General features: G+C 33.5%; 1 protein-coding gene across 6 annotated transcripts; it reads left to right on the top strand.

The window, feature by feature from the left end:
- The first annotated feature begins 269 nt into the window (after positions 1-269).
- LOC123225754 (serine/threonine-protein kinase Nek6-like) lies at positions 270-7,445 on the top strand. Of its 6 annotated transcripts, none has more exons than XM_044649967.1 (14): positions 270-441; positions 936-1,060; positions 1,413-1,479; positions 3,782-3,847; positions 3,966-4,012; positions 4,581-4,626; positions 4,722-4,802; positions 4,879-4,921; positions 5,012-5,061; positions 5,374-5,455; positions 5,541-5,590; positions 5,708-5,781; positions 5,947-5,998; positions 6,081-7,445. In XM_044649967.1, the coding sequence occupies exons 2-14, from the start codon at positions 942-944 to the stop codon at positions 7,242-7,244; spliced, it is 1,941 nt and encodes a 646-aa protein (XP_044505902.1). In that variant the 5' UTR covers positions 270-441; positions 936-941; the 3' UTR covers positions 7,245-7,445. The 6 variants fall into 6 exon arrangements, with proteins under 6 accessions (XP_044505902.1, XP_044505901.1, XP_044505903.1 ...); XM_044649966.1 differs by lacking the exon at positions 270-441 and adding an exon at positions 496-620; XM_044649968.1 differs by lacking the exon at positions 270-441 and adding an exon at positions 693-833.
- The last annotated feature ends 7,619 nt before the right edge of the window (positions 7,446-15,064 follow it).

The raw sequence follows: 15,064 nt of genomic DNA, 5'->3' as shown, positions 1-15,064 counted from the left end.
AGTTTTTTAAAATTAACAAGTGATAATTTTTCATTTCATTGAACCTTGGGTGGGACATAGTCCTTTGGCATTGTTTTAAGGAGTTGGTACTGTAATCAACAACCTTTAATTGCAATGAGTGAACAAATTGATCCAACCCACCAAAGTTTGTAATTATAACCCAAAGCTGCCTATAATGGTTTTCCTTGTGGTAATAAAAAGAAAAGTTTAAGCTATTAATCATCATCTTCTTAGCCGACAACCACCAATTGCTGGCTAATCACAACTCCAAACAAAAAAGGCTCCAATCTTTAAGATGTTAACTAAGGAAGATTCTAGCTTGCTAATAGGGCATTTCCAAGATTGCATTTTTTTAATTGTTTTTTAAGTTTTCTTAAGAAGCTGACTTCACAACTACATCTCAGAAACATTCCATCCATTCTTGTTCATGAATTTGTAAATGTAAGCAAAGTTTTGATCTTTTCCTTTCTTTGGTCTTCAATACCTGTCACCATATTCACTTTCTCTTTGTCTTATTGGTTTTGGTTTTGTTGGATACTCAACTTACCAATTACGTATTATATATATATATATATATTTGAGTTGCCTCACTTCAACTGTCCGTCTCTCTCTCTTTTTTGGTAGGTCTTCAACTTTCTAATTATCTTATTCGTGCTATGGTTGCTTTATCTTTCTCTCTCAACTTCTTCTCTAAAACAATAATTATGTAACGCAGCTTTACATCCCTTTATGTCTCTTTACCTCTAACATTTTATTAATTTTTTGCAACTTAAACATTCTCAAGAGATACTTACCCAAAAAAAAAAAAAAAAACATTCTGAAGCCTGATATTAGTACTTCTCTCACTTCTGTTCCTTCCAATTCAGTTTATATTGCTACTTTTATCTACTTCTGCTATTGGGTTTATTGTTTTTCATGTGTTTGGGCTTTTGAAGGTTCTCATGGAGACTGATAATGGCGATATGAAGTCCAAGCTTGATGATTATGAAGTGATCGAACAGATTGGAAGAGGAGCATTCGGAGCTGCTTTTCTTGTCCTGCACAAAATTGAGAGAAAAAAGTCAGTAATTCTCTTTATTTTGATCTTCGTATTATTAAAATCATTGAAGAATTCAAGTGAATGGCCAAATGAATTCTTGGGAGATTTCATTTTGAAGGGAAAAAAAAAATGGGTTGGTGTAAAAATTCTTTATTTTTTACTTGTAATTTTACAAATACCTTTTTTTATTTATCATTATAAGATAAAGATGGGGTTTGTTTTGTGCAACATGTTTACAATCAAAACTGAGGTGTTCTATGAAATACAATAGTTGATCTTGGTTGAAGTTAGTGTCGGCACAATTGGCTGTCTGCTACTGATGATTGACTTTAGTTTACAAAGTGTGTGGTTATTAATTTTCTTACTATGTTAGGTACGTACTGAAGAAAATTCGCTTGGCCAAGCAGACTGAGAAATTCAAGCGTACAGCGCATCAAGAGGTCACTTTCTTTGATTTCTTTCATTCAATTGTTTTGGTTGACTGTTGAAGCAATAATTCTGTTTATATTAAGCTATGTCAAAGGGTTTTATTTTTGCCCATGTTCCTTTCATCCTGCTTTTCATGTATAGTGTCCTTTTATCAGCATTGCTCAATTTATGTAAGGTGATGATTACCTTCAAAACTATTATGTGAAGTGGACAAAAACGGCCAAACGGAAAATTAATTTGAATAGAAGTGGAGGACAAGAGAGATTTGAATTGGTAATTATTGAGAGTTGGAAATGTTTCCAGTAGAATGTGCATACAAGGTCGTTATGCCGATGTTGTGCTCTGGTCTTTAATGAACCAAGCTAGGTGTATATCTATTTCTAAGATATAATATGAAAAAAGGCATGGTTTTTTAAAATGAATTTACCTTAACAATGTTTTATCGGATGGACTTGACATCTAATTAGTGCTAATATGGTATGGACACCTATTCAATGCTTTCCTGATGACTCATATCTAAGAAGTTCATAACTACTTAAGTGGCAAGAGAAGAAGTAAGTGTTCATTACGCAGAGAAATTAGATGCAGAGAAAGAAGAAAGAGTAGAAGTTGTTGTAGTTGAGGAACAGAGAAACTTTTTTTGGGGAACAAACATCCCGCGTTCTTATTGCTTACATGGTACATCTGCATCATGAAACATTGCTAGGTTTTTATCTAATTCTAAAAGCTACTCTTGAGAATGTGAGAAGTCATCAGGGGGCAAATTTATGGTTTCATGCTCAGGCTGTATGCCTGCATGATGAATCATTTTTAGCTCTATATATGTTGTTAAAAATCATCAAGAATGCCAGTGGTATGGGATGACTGAAAGATCGCTTTTAACATGTTACACAGAAGCGCCTCTTAAGTTTTATACCTGGTATGCAAATTCCTCCTAGCTTTTCTTTATAATGCATAACTAAAAGTTAATTACTGATTAACTAGAGAGAGAGACAGAGAGAGAAGTGATTGTTTGAAATAACTTTCCATAAAAATGAAAAAGTAAGAAGGTCTCCTCTTTATGAGCAATTTTATGTGTACATTCCTTGAGTACACAAAATGGGTATATAGATGATATGTTATCATGTGATTGAGTGTTATTTTATCATTAATTCAAAATCATTTAATTACATAATGACACATTATCTTTATACCAATTTTGTGTATTCAAAGTGTGTACACATAGTTTTATTGTCTTTTTATTATATAGTTTAAATTATTATAGATATCCTGTTTTCAGTATCATTTTACAAAATTGTCATTCTCTTTTATCGTTACATATAAGGAACAGTTTCTAAAATACATAGTGTACAACTTTTAAAATCAAAGTGAAATTTGAAACATCTTAGAGATATTTTCAGAGTATTTGAAAATTGTTGAATCAGTTTAGCTGGTTACCATTTTTACTCAATAGTCTGTGTTTCTGAAAATCTCTGTAAAATTTTAAAATGTTCATTTTCAGTTACTAATATGATATGTGGAACAATTCCAGAAAATTTGGTTTAGTGGAAAATTTATTTGGCTAAAAAGATCTTTTCAAAGACCAAACTTGTTCTTAGATTTTAAAAATACAAAATTCATTTTCTCATTTCTGATTTAAAAATGTTATGCTAAAAGTTTCTGAATGCCTTTGTTGTCTGGTTCTTGGCCAACTCCTTATTAGACTTAAAAAGATCTGATAGAATTAAACATCCTGGTTGTCCTTCATGATGTTAGAGAAACCCACATCTTGTCACATGACAACCCCTGGTTGCTCATTTGTCTCTTGCCAAATGGTTCCTCCTTTTATCACTTCATTATTTCCTCACTGATTCTGCTGTTGATTTTTTATGCCAATTGATAGCTGCTTTCTTTTAAGTTCTTACTTGAATTGTATCTTGCATACTGCATTCTGCTTTTTGGTTTAGTATTGTCATCTGTGCAGTAACACAAAATAAACATGATGTTCTATAAAATTGAGATGAAGTTGGAACTGATACTTATTAAATACTTTAAAATCATTTCTATCTATTTATATGACTTATTAACCTCCTGGGAAAAGACAAGTTCTTTGCACCTATACTAAAAACTTTCATGATAGTGATATGTTTTGATATTTATTTTTAAAAATTTTTTGTGCCAATTTAATTTTAAAGACGATATGCTCTGTAGAGGACCTTCCTGGCATGGGAGGATAAATGGTTTCTAATGTTCAAGTTTTTAAAAGATGCAATTTTCCCTCAAGATATGTCAAACTCGTGTCGAAGACTGTTCATGTCTATGTATTTGTTGCAGATGGATTTGATTTCCAAGTTGGATAACCCATACATTGTGGACTACAAAGATGCATGGGTAGACAAGGTAAATATGTTGTCTATTCAGATCAAAGAAGAGTTCAAGCATTGCAAAATGGCTTTACAATAATTTTTTTCAGAGAGTTGATCCTATACTAACATATTTGTGTCTACAATGTTTATAGGGAAACTGTGTATGTATAGTAACTGGCTATTGTGAAGGAGGAGACATGTAAGTTACTACCTTTTGTACCACTTTTGTCATTATCTCGTTTGAAAATGGTGGTATGCTGGAGTCGATATGCATCCTTGGAATCATTTTTACTGATAAAAAGATAAAGCTTCTGCCATGAGTGTGTTAGTCATTTTATACTGGGAATTTGAATGGAATGTCAATCTTTGTGTTATTAATGCTAAGCGTTAAATGGTAGCATTAAACATCCTGCTTACAGCTCACCTCCCTTTTATTTGTCAGAGAGAACTGACCCAATAATAGGACTGCTCTAGGAATATATCTAAATTCATCATATTCTCATTTTGTGTGAATTGAGAGCCTTAACAGTTGATGTCTACTGACGATATGATTGTTTCACTGTACATCCCAAAGAACTTGTACTTGCTTATCTTCAAACTTTACATCTATCAAACAAAATAAATAAGCAGACCAGTTTCTGTTCCCATACTGTTGACAAGAAAAATTTCTTGAGCTAGAGATTTTGCTGTAATAAGATGCAAAGTGTAGTGAATTTATTTGTTTTTAAGATGATTGAATGGAAGAGATTTTTTTTCTTTTAACTCAGGGCTGAGATTATAAAGAAGGCCAGAGGAACGAACTTCTCAGAGGAGGTAATCCTTGAGATTTACTTAAAATTAGCAACACATCTCTACCTGGATGAGTTAAGGTTCACTCACAGTGAAATATTATTGCTTTTGCTTCCCAGAAAGTCTGTAAATGGCTGACCCAATTGTTGCTAGCTGTAGACTATCTACACTCTAACCGTGTCCTCCACAGAGATCTTAAGGTATAAATTTATCCACCCTTATAATGAAAAGAATATATGAATGGCATATTATTTATGTAATTTTGTTCAATTTCAGTGTTCCAACATATTCCTTACAAAGGAGAATGATATCCGTCTAGGTATGGAAGACTATAGAATAAAAACATTTATTCTACATCATATTTGGCTTCCAGGTTCCAGTAACTATACGTCTTGTTTGAACTATACAGGTGATTTTGGACTTGCAAAACTACTCAACACCGAAGACCTTGCTTCCTCAGTATGATCTCATACTTTTCTTTACTGCAATACTATCACTCTGTTTTGAGACCTCGATCTAACCCATACAACCAACTTTATATGCCATCAACACTCTGATTTTTTCTAGTTAATCATGCTTTTAGTCACAACATGATAATGTGGTAGAATATTCACTGAATAGCCACTTTTTATAAAATACACTGAAGGCCAGTACATATTATACATACCAGATAGATTTTGGTTATAATTTTGTAAGAGTTTGTTTAGGCATATTATGAACTTATAGTTATTTAGATGGTTTATGTTCATTGCTCTTTTGTATCTAACATAGGTTGTCGGCACTCCCAATTACATGTGCCCTGAGCTTCTAGCTGATATACCTTACGGCTATAAATCTGATATATGGTCGCTTGGTAAGAAATCCAGAAGTTTGGTTCTGAACATTCCAAAATCATGTCTGTGATCTTTACTAAAATTAGCATCTAACCATTGTTACAGGTTGCTGTATGTTTGAAATTGCTGCACACCAACCAGCATTTAGAGCACCTGTAAGTTTTAGCTTGGGATGTATGTAAAACACCAACGTCATTTAGTTGTCTGTAAAAATGTCTATAAGTTGATTTAGTAAGATTTTATAATAAAATACTTTTATCTCGAGTAAACAGGATATGGCTGGACTTATTAACAAAATAAACAGATCCTCTATTTCTCCTCTCCCAATTGTGTATTCCTCCACACTGTAAGTACCTTCTCCAACCCTATATTATATATTAGCTGTTTCTCAAGGACCACTTGAACGCATATAACATGTATAAACATGTTTGTTTCTCATAGCTCTGTCAACTAAATTTTTTTTTAAATTCTAAATGAATTTATCTAATGAGAGGATGATTTCTTGTCACAGGAAGCAAATAATTAAAAGCATGTTAAGGAAGAATCCAGAACACAGACCAACTGTGAGTTTTAGTGACCCCAAGCTCATCTATGATTAAATAAATGCTGTGATTGACACTTATACCTATACTTGTTAAATTTTAGGCTTCAGAACTATTAAGGCATCCACATTTGCGGCTGTATCTCCTAAGGTGCCAAAACCCATCTACTGTTTATCTTCCGATAAAGCCTACAAACTATGTCAAGGAGAAAACGCCAAGAAAATCTCCATCTAGCAAACACAGTAGTGGCAGTGGCAGAGACAAGGTAGACAGAGAGGTGATAGCACCGAACCAGTTGGAAAAGACATTTGAGAGAAATATTCATGGACAGCCAAACAGTTCACCACACAGCAAGCCAACTTCCACAACTAGTACAGAAGACAACCTTGAAACGAAGAAAGTTGATCCTACTAGCTATACATTGGAATTTGAAATATCTAGCTCCGTCTATAATTCTAAGGACAGGTCCACTGAAACTTATCTAAGTGTTTGCAACGGAGACAAACTAGCTGACTCTAATGGCATGACTCAAAAGGGCAGCACTGACATAGAGTTAAGCTCAGAAAGCACTCCAATTTCTAGGCAGGAAGAACCTGCTGCACACTTTCAACATTCACTAGAAGTTGGTGTCAAGACTGTGAGAACAGAAGACCAAGGACCACTTTGCAATAAAGCTCCAGTTGAAGAACCTGAAATACAGGCAGCGTGTCCTGCATCAGAGGATTGTGAGAAGTTGGTGATGCCCGGTGAAGAATGCAATGACAACACTGAATCTCCTGATCATAAAAGCTCATCATCAGCCATATATGAACCTGATGTAGCACCTGAAGGCTGTTTACCAAAGTTAAAAAGCCAAAATGGGCATGTCAGAGATTCTCATGTGGACTACTTGTCTGAGAGCAACAAGGTACTTACTTGTAAAGATTACATAAAAGCAAATGCAGATAAAATCAGTTCCTTCTTGCAATCCACGCAAGATGGTGGGAATGGTGTTAATCTGACACCAAAAGACGTCTCATTATTAAGTACACTTACGGGGATATGTGATGATGAAAGCGGGAATGAATGGGGGAATCCAGGGCAACAAAGAGCTGATGCTTTAGAATCACTTCTAGAACTATGTGCAAGACTCCTTAAACAGGATAAACTTGAAGAGCTTGCTGGTGTGCTAAAACCATTTGGTGAAGAAGCTGTCTCATCTAGAGAAACAGCAATTTGGTTGACAAAAAGCCTCATGTCTGCCCAAAAGTTTAATGGGCCAGCCTAATTTTCCAACAATGGCCATTAAATTATTCATTTTTGTGTGAAAGAAGTTCCTTTTAAATGTGTTGACATAAATGCATTTCTTCCAGAGTGGTGCTTGATTGTATATTAGAAGTTTGAAGGGGGAAGAAAAAAAAATAAAACGAAATTTGCAGATTGTTAACTCACAGTTGGCTTGCATGGGAAATAAACCTGATTTTGGATATATGTATCTGCTATAATGTCCAATAATAAGTCATCCACTGCTCCAAAATACACTATTAGCCTGCTTGTCTGTTTCCACTGGTGATGCTTTCTCACTGTACAATTCATATGCATATTTGTGCTCAACATTTCAAATATACTTGGGATTAAATTACATAAATCATTTCATATATATATATATATATATAAAATTAGAGGATTATCAGAAGGGAATAGAAGATCTAGATGATGATAAAAGAATCAAAATATATATTAGAATTTTATTGCAATTATAATATGATAATACAAATACAATACAATATATAAGCCCACTGAATAATGAAACAAAGTTGGATGAGACAGTCAAATAGAGACTTGCAACAATTGAATCAAAGAAATTAAATTTCTTCTGTGCCTGTCTTCATTTTGAACGGATCTTTTAATTCTTTGTTCCATCTTCATATCCCCAGAGTTTAATTAATTAATTAATACTGCAAGTAGTAAGTGAAGAAAGACAGAAGGGAGGCCCCAACAAAAGATCCAAAAACCTGTAATTGGCCCGCCCCACTACTGGGGGCTTCACCTGATGCGGCCCCAGCACCAGCTGGGCCTGATGCTGCTGCCCCAGGAGCAGCGGCATCAGTTGGTGCCGCAGCTGGAGCGGTTGTTGCAGCTGCTGGGGTCTCGGCGGCCAAGATGCAGCTGATGGTGGTGGCAGCCAACACAACAATAAGACAGATCTTCTTCATGTCCATTATAAATATTAGAAGATATCTGAACAATTTATTCTAAAAGGTGAAGAAAATAAAAGAAATATTTTTGTTTTGTTTTTATTTGTTTTTGTGAATGTTATTGGGTGGCTTAGGTGGTATATATGGAGGAGGAAGTTGTCATACGTGTTGGATTTTGCATGCATGCAGGAACGTCCTAAGGTTTGGGCAAATGGTTTTAGTGGATTTGACGGATTTGCGGTACTAAATATGTTTGACCAATTTTTTTTTCTGTTTTTGTAAAATATAAATATATTGTGCTTGTGCCTTAGATTTAATCCATGTAAAAGACTAAATATAGAAAGCGAATGAAATTGTTTGGGCCACAAGAAGGATTTATTGTGTAAATAAAGGCGACTTATTCCCATTTAGATATTGTTTTTTCTTTTTTCAAGTTTTCATCCTTTAAATAAAGGTGACTAATTTTTTCAAGTGTCTTCCCAGAAGAAGACACTTATCTTCTTTTGGGAAGACAAAGACGAAGCTGCTAGAGAGAGATGGGAGAGAGAGATCGTCGAAGGCTACCGATGATGACATCGAAGATTAAAAACTAAACCTTAGGAGAGAAATATTAAAAATTATTAATTTTTAGGATTAAAAGAGAGAAAAAGAAAAAAATTAGTTTATTTTTAATATTATAGATAAAATAATAATTTACTCTTAAAAATTAACAGATTTAGCAACTCATATATAGAGAAAAAAGTTTTTTAAAATTAAAATATGAGAATTTTAAAAAACAACAATCTTTCTGTGAGAATAAGTCCATCACTAGTAAATAAATTGAAAGACAATTTCAGTAAAGAATTATTAAACAGTAAACAACCTACCTTACCCAAACACACTTCAACTTAATTAGGAATAATTATCATCACTCTGTTTCCCACATGACATCCATCTTCTCACAGTAATTTCCACTGCAATCCGGTTCACCATAACTAAATATTCCCTTAAGTTCAACAGACATATCATCTACGTGGCAATTATTTATTGTATAATAAATAAATGTTCAGAATAAAATATCACCTGCTGTCACACTTGGTTTGCGTTTTACCTTACTAATGCTGTGGGGATGGGGCCTCCGAGACGTGATAAAAACGCAACGTTTTGTCATAACACCGTGGCCATGGTCATGTTACCTGATTAATTAGAATCTCTTCATTTATATATATATATCTTGTAATCTGCCAACAAAATTATTAAACACGCTCTCTCTTAATCAATAAGTGAAAATGGCAAAGGTTGATAAATTCTATGGTGAGATTGTAATGGCGATGGTGGTGGCAGCCAGTAACATTGTCGTTAAGCGTTTTGCCTTTGCCTGCAAGTGTGGCTGAGGTCATGGATTGGAAGGTTGTTGTTGTCGGGGAATGGTTGTTTCTTGTATAGTGGGATGTGTTGTTTTGCTCTTGATTTACTGAAGCATTGATACAGAGAGTGTGGTGGGTTGATGATGATTTGGTTATTGTTTTCTTCTTCATTTGATGATATATTGAGGAGTGTGTGAGTGTGACTGAGTGGATTCAATAATTTCTGATATATATAATTTTTTTATTTTATTAGTTAACTTATATATATATATATATTTGTTAATTCAGTTCAATTCAAATGAAACTGTGAGAATTTTGCTCTATTCTATTTACATAATTAAATAATTTATAATTTTTTTTAGGTTAAATGATTTATTACTGTCCAAGGTTTAACCTATTCTTAAATTTTTATTTGTTAAGTTTTAAAAATCTAAATACTTATTTATCAACTATTATAATTAACAAAATCTTAGTTAACATTTAATATAAAAAAAAAAATTCATATTCTTTCTCCCCCAAAATTAAACGAACTATAAATTTTCCCTTAGACCTAAGTTTTGAAAACTTCACTTTCCTCCCTCTAGGGTTTGCATTTTTCTCTCCCCTCTCTGGTGACCAAAGTCGAGTAACCTCCTATCTTTGCCAATGCTATGCCTCTCAAACAACCGACCAACGATCCGATCAACCTCCGATCGAGCGATGCACACAAGATCGATCAACTCAACCGAACTTCTTTGTCTGCTAATGAGCTCTTTGATGGCAGCAAGATTCGACCTTTCAAGCCATCAAGTAATTACCAATTTGAATCAAGAATTGCTCTTGTTTCTTAGAAAATTCAAGTTCTTGAAGAAGAAAATATGCAGGAATTACAAGGACAATGGAGTAAAGAAAGGTTTTTGATTTTAAATTGTTATCATAAAGGAACTTAATCTTTGTCTCCTGTGCTATGTGTCATCAAAACTTTTGTCAATCGTTTGGGAGGCATAACATCGATAGAGATGGGAGGCCAGCCAACTCTAGTTGCTGTATAAGGAAGAGAAAAAAAATGCAAACCCTAACAAAGGAAAAAGTGAAGTTTTCAAAACTTAGGGTTAGAGGGAAATTATTAATTTTTAAAATTTAAGGGGCAAACGAGATGAAATTTTATTTTTTAATATTAAATATTAAATGACAATTATACCCTTCACACTAATAGATTTTGCTAACTTTAATAACAGACAGATGAGTATTTGAGTTTTTAAAATTTAACGAGTGAAAGTTTGAAAATAAACTAAACCTTGGGTGGGAATAAGTCTTTTGGCTAAACATGATAGTGAGTCATATTGGGTTGGCTTTGGCATGGCCCACAAAGCTTGCATGTGGTGTCGGGCCTAAGGCTCGCACATTTGTAGGCCTTTGTTCTAGGCCAAACTGTGTGTCGGGCCCTAAACAAGTTGGCCCATAGGCTAGCTCGTTAAAACTATTTTTTAATTAAAAAATTAAATAAAAATTACTTTCCAACTTTTAAAACCAAGCAAAGTACCCCTAATATTTTATTAATAATCTTTCACTTGTGATAGATGAATATTGTGGTTATATAATGAAAAATATTCTAATATATTATAAATTAATTCATTTATATAATATGCAATTACAAATATAAGTATGATATATATATACCATTATTTACTTGTCCTCAATGTTTAGATTCTTGAATTCTTCAAAAATATTTTCTGTGACCCGATTTTTTAATTTGAACTTAGCTTTCATCCAATCCATCATACACTTGATCCCTTTGACTATGTGTGGGTGTAAATTGGATTGTTTATCTAATATGCATCCATTTGTATTGAAAGTAGATTTCGATGCTATAGCAGACATAAGAAGGGTTAGTAGATTTTGGGCCATATCGACAAGCACAAGAAAAATTCATGATTTGTTTTACACCATGTTAGAACATCTAATTTGACATCACCATATTGTTTAACAATTTTTGAATAATGATCAATATTGATATAATTATAAAACTCACCATAATTTATACTAACCCACTAGATGCTTACCTTTGTGATTTTTTTCTACTTGAACAACCATAAATTACTTTAGATTCTAAAGTTTGTGCTCCACTTCCATATTTACCTCCATAAATACTATACATTTCCAATAAAAATTCTTGAACATCATCTATGCTATTACCATTGGAACTTAATAAATTTTTATTAATAGCATTTAATAAAATTTTTACTCTTAATAATTTTGCCCTAAGATCTAAAATAGTAGTAGCAACATAAACTAAAGGAGCTTGATTCAAATATTTTTAAAATTTTTGTTCCATTTGTTTATATATATTTTGGAAAATATTATGATACCTATAATCTTGAAAAATATTATTAATTTTTAACATATTATACAAAATTAAACATGCAGTTGGATAGTACACACTTGAGTATTGGTTTGTAGCTGTCTTCAGTGGCTCTAACATGTTTATTAGAGCTATGACAATCTCCCAATTATAATTTGTCAAAAAAAAAAAAGATTTTTTGATTTTTTTGGTTGGGTATTTATACTACTCTTCTTTAGATCCATACCTCTGATGAGAATATATTAAAAAAGATGTGTACAATTAGACTATTAGAAAACTTTAATGTATGTTTATCATTATAAAGCGTGCAAAAAGATGATGTGACAAAAATAACTGTTTTAAAAATCAAACTCAGAAATTAGCAAATATCTGAAATCTCTTTTATAAAATAGCCATATAAATCTTAAGTAAACCCATGTGTTTGAAAGAAAAAATAATAATAGTAATAATGCAATGTGGTTGACAAACTGAATAACAACCCTTCGCCTTGTGCAACTGCTAGCTAGACCATTAGATCCCTGTTTACCTCGCTACTCATCTCTATCTATGAAACATACAAAGGAAACGCGTGAGTAAAACTCAATAAGTGGAGACTTTTCGACATCCTAGGCTATTAAACTATCAGGCAATAAAACTCATTTTCCATTTGTAAGCTAACTATCATCACACTACGACACCTTGGTGTCCTGGCATGGGTTAACCATGAAAACTGTGGTGACGCAAACTAAAATTGGCATATCTTATGCCGTGGTGAAAGTTATTATGGTGCCACACACATATGCCAAACAACCTATTAGGCTATCTAACTGGGGCACCTTGATCATACGGAAAAATCTTTAATAGTAGCTTTTTCCCTTACCATATATGCTAGTCAAAACTATTAACAAACTATCCAAAGATGGCCTCTACCTTTGGTACATATGTGGTGCATCTTGCTGATCACTTGAAGAATATCTAAAAGTCATATTCTTACCATACACACCCGAACTAAATTGGATGGCTATGTGCCTTTGTATCGAGTGCATGATGCATATTATGAGTGTCCAACCCTATTACTCTTACAAATATCGTCACTTATGCACCTAACTGGTGAGTATCTAGTTGTGTGGTACTACCTTTAAGGTTGTTAACTTTTTGACTCAGATTCAACTCGACATGAGTTTGTGTCATTGTCCACATTAGTCGAGCACCTCATTTATGTCTTTTTTGAATTTTATATCCTTTATTAGCTTATTATACCCTTTTTATGCACAAAGCCTAGGGGTACAAGGTTGTGTACTTCTCAACCAATGCTCGTGTGCCTTTTGAACCATACACACAAGCGTGTGACACTCAACACACAATCATGTATAAGGTAGATGCACATAGAGAGTTAGCTTGGACATACTCCCGTGTACTTGAATCCACGTGTCCTCTGATGCATGTCGTCTACTTTTGGAAGTCATACACGGGTGTAAGATCTTCGAACCTTCAAATTTTCTGAAATGACATAAGGACGTGTATGAGACCATACATGACTGTGTGTCGTGATATGGAAATAGTACCCTAGGGTTTCTACGCTTTTTCGATCATAAAACTAGTGAGATTACTCATTCTAAGGTATACACATAAGTCTCTACACACCTTAAACATGATATTCACACGATTTATTTAAATAAAGTTTATATACATGGCTTTTAGACATCAATCAATCAAAAACTTAACCTTCATAAAATCAATACGTTAAGTATGCATATAACTCTATGTTCACATTCATCATCAATTAAATCAATAGAAATCATCACTACTCTATTTGAAAATCCTTAGATTATGCATATAACAAAACTATTCTACAAAACCACATGATCAAGCAAAGGAAACTACTCCACTTACTTGGATTCTGATGACAAAGCCTCATTGCATAATTATTATGATTTTGGTGATCTGTGTAGGCTCCTCAGGTGACCACAGACTTCTCTCTCACACTTTCTCACTTTTGAGTGGTTAGAAAATAAAACGAATGTGAGAAAATTAGGGTTAATCATGTTTTATTTTTATTTCTAAAACACGATACATCGGACATGTATGCACTATACACAGTCATGTATCTAGTTACATAACTAAGACAATTTCCTGTTTAGCCATGATTATGATCTGATCCACTTATTAACTTTTATTGACCATACAAAGTCATGTTTGCTTGCATACACGAGTGTGTAACCTTGAATTCATTAATTGCCATACTTAAAAACTAAGAAAAACTAAAATGCTTTTGTGCTTACCTGTGGGTGTTGCAATCCTTCCCCCTAATATCAATTTTGTCCTCAAAATTCACTCAAATAGGTGTGGAAATCTTTGATGCATATCTTGCTCAACCTTCTATATGACCTCTTCAACTTAATGATTCCTCCAAAGAACTTTTACTAGAAGAATCTGCTTATGTTTGAACTCCTTAACTTGTCTATCTAGTATTTGAACTGGTCGCTCCTCATAGATCAGATTATCCTTGAGCTTGACATCCTCAACACTGAGCATATGAGTGGGATCACTGATATACTTACGTAACAGCAATACATAGAACATGTTATGAATGTGATTTATGCTTGTTGGTAGCGCAAGTTAGTAGGTAACCTTACCTACGTGCTCCAATACCTCAAAGAGTCTTATAAATCTTGGCACCAACTTGCTTTTCCTATCGAATCTCATAACATGCCTGTAAGGGGGTACTTTGACAAATACCTTATCACTCACCTAAAACTCAAGATCACGTCTTTTTTGATCTCTGTAACTCTTCTGACGGTTGTGGGTTTGCATCATTATTTCCTTAATATCCTCACATCCTCAATCATCCTCTAGTTCAACTCAGATCCTAATGATTGAGCTAAAACATCTTTTTCTCTTATCTCATCCCAATACAATGGTGATCTACATTTCCTGCAATATAAAGCCTCATAAAGAGCCATCTTGACAGTTTCTTGGTAATTATTATTGTAAGCAAACTCTATCAATGGTAACACATCTACTTTATCTAGACAATAAGCCTTCAACATGTCCTTGATTACTTGGTTGACTCACTCAGTCTATCCATCACTCTGGGGATGATATATTGTGTTGAATACTAATCTTGTATCTAAGGACTTCTATATACTTTGTCAAAATGTTGAGACAAAACTGATGTCTCAATCTGATACTATTATTCTAAGTACTCCATAAAATTTGACAATCTCTCTCACATAGATCTAAC

This window comes from Mangifera indica, chromosome 9, assembly GCF_011075055.1.
Source record: "Mangifera indica cultivar Alphonso chromosome 9, CATAS_Mindica_2.1, whole genome shotgun sequence".
Lineage (NCBI taxonomy): Eukaryota > Viridiplantae > Streptophyta > Magnoliopsida > Sapindales > Anacardiaceae > Mangifera > Mangifera indica.
The sequence above is the reverse complement of the archived record's forward strand: the minus strand, read 5'-3'. Positions and strand labels throughout refer to the sequence as shown.

Excerpts from the sequence above, each read along its gene's own strand:
- LOC123225754 (XM_044649967.1), top strand. The coding sequence starts at position 942 with ATGGAGACTGATAATGGCGATATGAAGTCCAAGCTTGATGATTATGAA. Across the intron at positions 1,061-1,412 it reads CACAAAATTGAGAGAAAAAA|GTACGTACTGAAGAAAATTC; the intron begins GTCAGTAATTCT and ends TTACTATGTTAG. Across the intron at positions 5,062-5,373 it reads CCGAAGACCTTGCTTCCTCA|GTTGTCGGCACTCCCAATTA; the intron begins GTATGATCTCAT and ends TATCTAACATAG.